Raw genomic sequence first — 7,500 nt, 5'->3', positions numbered from 1 at the left:
CAAACATAAACATACATATAGTCACAAACACATACAAACGTACATACATATATAATCACCAACACACCTACCCTAAAATATCTATTTTGAGGTTTATCCGATCATACAGTAAAGTTAACCCATTGCGTACGGGTGTCATGACATGCATGACGGCACCGATTAGGCCTAACAGACAGATAGTGCGTAAATGACGTGACATCTAGATCTGCTCACAGTTGAAGTGCGCACATAGTCATGAAATATTATGGCTATAACAGTGCTAGCTCCAGAACTACAGGGTTCCAAAGTTAGCCGAAACCCCCATTTTATGATGGATTTATGGAATAATATTGTTTGGGCTGGTCTGCGCTACCCAGAGGGCAGAGAAACCACTTTCCCTGTCCCTCTAATTTTTAGCTAGTGTCGTAGACCGCCTGTCCTGATGACCAGTTAGGTCATTAGGCACCCCGTCCACAATGGGTTAAAAGGTGTGAAAATGGTAATGAGGACTGGATACTTGTAAGAATGTCACCTGATGATAAGCCATATGTACAGTGATCCCACAGGTACACAGTTACATAATGAAATTGTGTCACCCATGCATAACTCGATGTCTACCTTCTATCACTATTTGCTATGTGTATTATAATCTATTCTCTTGATCATTGGAATAGTAAGTTAACCAAATGCGAAATGCACTAGAATCACTAGTCAAATGAAGAGTAAAGTGAAAAATACCCCCAGATTCTCTACTGTTCCACATCAGAATTCGGAACTGAAAGTCACTTCGAAACGGTACTCCACGATTTTTCTCTTTCCTAGTAAATCCCACTAATGTATCCCATGACAAACCATGAAACTTGCAAAAGACCATTTGAAATAGCCACATATATTGAATCTTTACTACATTTAGTTCACAGATAAAAATAACAGCAAACAATTTACATGGCAAAAGGAATAATTACTCATATCTCCATTCTCTTTCATACTTTTCAGTCTAACTCACAGACTACTATTGAAAGGGATGTAAAATGTTAGGATTAAATCCAAAATATCATGGCTATGCATAAATCCACAGTACCCCTTTCATGCAATCACCAAGAGACTTGATTAGCTTTGCTAGATGATTGAAAAAATTGGGTCTGCTCATAAGTGAAACAAAAAGTTCTTCCTCGTTCAGATCATTTTGAGGAAATAATATAATGGAAGGAGTTTCATCCCTTCTATAATAAACATAGAGAAAGTGAATGCTCTGTCTTTACTGGGCACACTTGCGACCATCTTATTTCCAAAAGACATGACTCTTGTAAACATCATTTGTGAACTAGTTATTGATAATACCCATGAAAAGGAAAAATCTATAGCATATGGCCATCTAATTTACTTTCACTTGTATATTCATTTATGCAAGTTTCAACAGGGTAACTAATATATTACAACATTACAAATAAGGTAGTCTGTTAAAAAGAAACAAGATAACTTCTGAAATACAAAATTCAAAGGAACTTGGAAATGACTTCAAACCAGCAAAAGGCCCCAAGAAATTAACCTTCATAAGGCAAAAACAAAATAACTTTAAAAAGAAAAATGTACAAAAAGAAAAAGAATAAAAGATAAAAAGTGAATCAGCAATCCTAAGGTGTATGCAAAATACATACGGTTATTCAAAAGCCTTCCCTTAGTCATGCAAGTCAAAGATATACAAGAAAAACCTACCATCAATAAGTCATACATGACAGCCATCAAATCAAGCAAAGGCCAGAAGCACTGGAGTGAAACATTCAACGAAGGAACAACTTACGCTATAACTACTGTCTGTATTGTTGTCTTTCCTCATGATGACCTGGACGGTGTTGTCCTGCCCGTCTCCTTCGCTGCTGGACGCGGACACCGTGTCTCCTACACCGTGCCCTTCTGACGCCTACAGTGCCCAAACACATAGTCAACCACAAGCTTTTTCCCAGGCATACTTAAGTTCTCAACTAAATTACCAATTATGTCTATTCCCTCCCCCCTACACCTCTCTTTGCTTACATGGAATTTCCTATGTGAAATACTATGACCACATGACCAATGAAAGCATAAAAGGTTGATGAGGGATTTAACTTTTCTTTTTTTTTTTTTTACTTTCTTTCTCTTCTTTTATGTCACACTCTCAAAACAGAAGGGAGGGAAAAATGGGGGGTAAAAATCAAAAATATTACATGTGCTACAGGGTTACAGACACACTGTACTCTAATCTAAAATTGAAGGTTCCAAGTATTACCAACTTTCATTTTAGACAGAGCTTACTTTTAATGATTTATTACAAAGGTTTGTTTTCAGTCTTGAGGAATCTCTAAGGAATAAGCAAGCCACAAGCAGGAAGTGCAACATCACATGACCTTCTATTCTGCTATAAAATATCTTAAGCAACAGCCATAACTTCTTTTATCATCAGGTGGATAAGCGAAAACATGCTGGTGGGCAAATAATAAGTCTGGCAGGTCTTCCATTTTAAATCTTTTGGTGAATCTCTTTCCACCACCCATATTTCCTTGGATATATATAAATTATAGATATATAGAATATAAACATCATTCTGCTCCTAGTTCCTGTGTACTTATAGAACACTTTGTTTCCATATCAACCCCTTAACGATGGATGACGTGACATTCAAGTCATGGCTTGGCTTGTCTTCCCACCGGTGACATGAATGCCAAGTCATGGCTTTGTCTGGCTGTCTCTCCAGGTGATCAGGCACGCAGCAACTGGCCGCCACCTCAACGTGCGAATAGCCTGTGCATTTCTAAATAAATACCCCAGCGAAATGTCCAGGCAGAGCCAAAACCACACCATTGTTAACTGGTTAAGTTTTTGTTTTTTTCTTTTCCCTATATCTCATAAAGTCTTAACAATCTCTTGTTTTAGTATCATATCACTGAGAGAGAAAAAAATCTATTACATGAGTACATATTGCACAGTGATTTTTATCATTAGTAAGTTTCTTGATTGCTTCTTGTCTCCTAAATGGTGTCTGCTTTTAGATAATGGTAATAAACAAAATACATATAAATCAAAATAAAAAAGGGAAAATCTAAATAAGTATTGAAACTGAAAATTCAACTCCTTTTATATCACATACCATCTCTAGAGCAATGATAATGCCAGTAATACATATCTGCCCACCAAATACCTTCATCATATCACACTTCCTTTTCAACTTACTATCTCTAACTTCTGTTAACAATGCAACAAACACCATAGCAGCAACAGATAATTGTTTTAAACACATTCTTCCCATGAAAGGAAATATCTCACTCTCTTTTAGTCAGTCCACACTACTGTAAAAGCACTCGCTTAAAACCAAAATCAAACATTAAAACTCTGACCTACATTCCTACGATTTCAAAGAAAGGAAAGAAATATATCCCAAACTAAAAGACAATATTTATCCTACAGTAGGGGACACAGGACTAGTTTGAAAAATCCGCAGATACAATCTAATAGAGCTACGATAGAGAAGGACCGAAGACGGCCAGCAACTAGGACCCACCTGTGAGACATTGGAATTAGACCTTCGGTGTGCCTGACTTGTATTTACATGCACGATGAAGTTCTCTGCCAGTTCTTCCACTGCGTCCTCAAACTCATTCTCCTCCTCATCCTCACTGTGGCTGTGACCTGTGGACAGAATGACCAGGTTAAAGGAAGCGAAGGTGGCAGCTACAGCTCATGTCTTAGCCATAGAAGCATACTGAAGAGATAATACTGCATGTGTCAGAGTGAAATACTATATACAAGAAGAGAGACAGAACAAAAAGAGAAAACCACAGAATAATCATAAGAAGCTGATAAGCTCTTCCAAGCATTGAAATAACTAGAAAAATTATAATAATAAGTTTTATATAATATGATGAAATATAATGCAATGTTCCTGATATGTAAAAAAAATTACCACCTACATTTTCTATTCTTTCACTATCACATATTAATGAGAAAAAAAGAAAAGAAAAGACAATTGAGACAACAGCAGCTAATGGAACTGCACTCGTCTCACTTCTTGCTTCTAATAAATCAGTGTGCTTATACTATCAAGTCTTTATTACTTCAAGACGACAGCTGTGCATAAGTCACTGCCCTCATAACCTTTTAATACATAATCTAAAACAAAATAATTCAAGTTGTTAGTTCCACAATAAGAGGCGTCTCAACAGAAGCACTTGTTCATTACGTAGAGAATAAAACTGACACCGATTTTCTTTCACACAACAAAGCACTTTTATACATGTTTGGAGATTGTAAAACCACTTTAGATGCGTCACTATTTTGCTATCTTAGCTAGAAATATCAACCGTCTACTCTATATTCTCAATTATGAATTCTAAGAATTGTCTGTAATTTTACAATGATACCCATGTAATTACACATCTTAAGTGCAATACCTTTCTTTCTTATCCACACAGCAATCAACTGTTTGTCACGTTATCTCAGATCTACAACACAACGTTACTTCCCCCTAAAACACCCGACTGATGTGATCTAACCTGCACAAAAGTAAACAGTAATCAGGGATCCGTCCCTTTTAATTCTCTCGGATCAACACCAAAGACGCAAAATAAGCCTACACGATGTCATCTGTCATGGCACTCCTATTTAAACAAACCTAAGTGAATAAATCCAGTACAAAATGAATCATGAACAGAGATTATTATGAGAAATGTAGAAAAGGTGTATAGACGAGCAAGAGATGTAGTAGACACATTTCCTTTAGAGCTTCATCAGAATTACATGTCATTCTAATGAGGTTTTAACCACAATCATATCTCTTGCTTTTTAAAGTTATTCAATCTCACTGATACCTCTTCTACATAGAAAATGCTGATTCATTTACTGCAAGTGGCTACCTTTTTTATCTAAATAGAGCAACAGAACTTTTATGAAACGTATGTAATAACTACTACACCTACAGCATGAACACTCATAGATATTACACAACAGTTCTGGAACCAGATATGATTCATTTGCATCAATTCTTGTAAACCAGTGATGCAAATTATATGAATTTGAATCCCTATGAATACCTCTGAATATGTTTCAATTCCTTGCTCATCTTACAACTCTACCGTCTGAACCAATATCATCCTTAAATATCATAGTAATCTATCTTAAAAGGTTTAGTCTGAATATTTTTTCTTTAAAAGCATTGATATAATTTAAGTGGCTGTAAAAAGAACTGGTACAATATATGCAACCAACTCCAACAATCTTATCAAATATAGAAGTGAACCAATGTGCACATTCATAAAGATAAAGTTTTCTAAATATTAATACAGGAAGAGGACTGGTTATTATTAAACAAGAAACAAAGAAAATCTAATCCATACCACCTCCACAAGAATCAAAGAAAATAACTAACAACAGTGACAATAAAACTGGTTATATCTGGGTCTCCCATTCTTGGTACCTTGCCAACATCAAAACCTGTTCCTCAAGATATATATATATACATAAACTTCCTCATTGGTCTGCATGTATGTAAATGTAGTTCTTCATGGCATGCATGGCAAGCATTTTGAGAGATGACTTACATTTGTAGCTAAACAGTTAAACAGAGAACTTAATTCACTGACTGATCGCTAGTGTTAATTTTTACATCATTTATCAAAGTTGGGTTCAGTAGCTCTTCATCTTACTCTTAATTTACACTGGACTTGATTTCTTATGAAACTTTAAAAAATGTCATAATTAATGATACTATCATAACTTTACTTCTGTCTAAGTACTGTCAATCAATGTAAAACCTTTTGAAATATCTATCTACAGCACATTAATTAAAAAACATGAATCAGGAAATTCTACCACTTTCCAGCTAATAAAAACTTCCTTGATTGAAGACAACCAAGTACATGCAACCCTTCACAGGAATGCCCATACAGCACAAAAGAAACTATGAAAACAATGTAAAACTAGATCAATGACTAACCAAAGGTGTCAATCCCATTTCTAATGATGCCTATAAAGCCTATACTTTTCAGTTCATCTATTAAAGTGAATCAAACATAACTATTCAATTTCCACTTACTAAGCTAGCTATGGGAACTAATGACTGTACGTCTGTCGGATCTTGCCCATGCCAGCTTTGACAACCTTTACCTTGCAGAGATGGAGTAACAGAATGCAAACGCTACGAAACAGACATGTCTTGCTAGCATCAACCAATACACCGCACAACCATAAGTGGAAGAAAGTAGTTCCAAGTGGTTAGTGTTAGTATGGATGAGTAAAAATCCTCTACATCTACGCCTCTCATCCCTAACCCACCTGAAAGTACTTCCTTCACCTGTTCAGGGTTTGGATCTGGAGGTCGGTATTCAGCTACCGGTGCCGAGCTGGGTACGGGACCTTGCAGCCCTACAGAGACACCTAATATGTATGCAAGGCCCCAAAATGCTTACAGAGGTAAAAGCATTAGCAAAAAGCAAAAATTATTCAACTGAATAACCCCTTTCAAACAAAAGAATGGATATATTTTCCCTGATTAGATTAAATAACACATGTATATGCACTAGGGACTATGAGGGCAGACACTAATCCAATTTGCCTACGCAAAGCCTGATGTTATCTCATATTCATCGTTTAGGAATCTATTAGTTTTCTTTTATCACACTAGTCTTGATACACAACTTAATATTACAGTACCTATTAATCCTACCAGTGAAATCAAAATACAGTGAGCATACAATACAATACAGCTATAGGCATTATAAACTGTTTCAAGCTGCAAAACATACATCTGATACAACATAAACACATGCTAACCCCCCCTTCCCAATTTTTTCCCTCTATTCTTTTTAATTGGTTACTCTTAAATCCTACCAAGAAGTGTTGTGCATGCAACAAGACCGTGAATCACTGACATAGAAATAAAAGAATAACAACGACAACAATACGCTATAATCTCTTTCTTCTTTTCTCCAAGACCCTGAGATCACCGGCAAAACTCTCCTCCTCCTTCCCTCCCTTTCCTCCCTTATACTGACCTGGTGGCATGGCCTGATTCATCTGTTCCTTGGCCTCCTGCTCAAGATGCGAATGCTGGCGGGCTAACTGCTCCACCATATCTTCCAGCCTCAGTCGTTGGTCGCGCTCATGCTGCAGGAGACGCTGCCATTTGCGCCCGGCGGTGCCACTCACATCCACGTAGTCGTTGCAAGCCTGAAAGGGTTAGGGGTACGTCAGTCGTGTCTTTTCATAAATATTTTGCTTTCGTGAGAAATCTATTATGTAAATAACTCTCGGATATGGTAATAGAACTCTCGGATCTGGTAATACTCCTTCCATTTAAGAACAGCATTTCATTATGTATTTTATCAATTCTACTTCAAAGGTCAAATTGAGAGAAAATGGTAAAGAATTCATTAAACAAATTACAATATTCCTATCAACTTTCCACTTTATTAAGACACCATATTTCCTCGTTACATGTTCATAATTACATCAAATCAATTGCTGTCCTGTAATCCACACCAAATTCGCTGA

At 36.5% G+C, this 7,500-nt stretch overlaps 1 protein-coding gene across 9 annotated transcripts in view; it reads right to left on the bottom strand.

Annotated features, from left to right (window-relative positions):
• The window catches only part of Osbp (oxysterol binding protein), a 221,252-nt gene that overhangs the window by 44,755 nt on the left and 168,997 nt on the right, over positions 1–7,500 (bottom strand). For 4 of the 9 annotated variants that reach the window (XM_043000308.2, XM_043000318.2, XM_043000284.2 and 1 more), the window contains 4 exons: positions 7,002–7,176; positions 6,283–6,372; positions 3,515–3,642; positions 1,781–1,900 (listed from right to left, as the gene is read on the bottom strand). In XM_043000308.2, the coding sequence (XP_042856242.1) occupies positions 1,781–1,900; positions 3,515–3,642; positions 6,283–6,372; positions 7,002–7,176 (513 nt within the window). The remainder of the gene's footprint in view (positions 1–1,780; positions 1,901–3,514; positions 3,643–6,282; positions 6,373–7,001; positions 7,177–7,500) is intronic. The other 5 variants (XM_086535916.1, XM_086535913.1, XM_086535917.1 and 2 more) reach the window with 3 other exon arrangements.

Source organism: Penaeus japonicus, unplaced genomic scaffold, assembly GCF_977035675.1.
Source record: "Penaeus japonicus unplaced genomic scaffold, GWHDUDI00000001_assembly GWHDUDI00000004, whole genome shotgun sequence".
NCBI classification, from domain to species: Eukaryota; Metazoa; Arthropoda; class Malacostraca; order Decapoda; family Penaeidae; genus Penaeus; species Penaeus japonicus.
The sequence above is the reverse complement of the archived record's forward strand: the minus strand, read 5'-3'. Positions and strand labels throughout refer to the sequence as shown.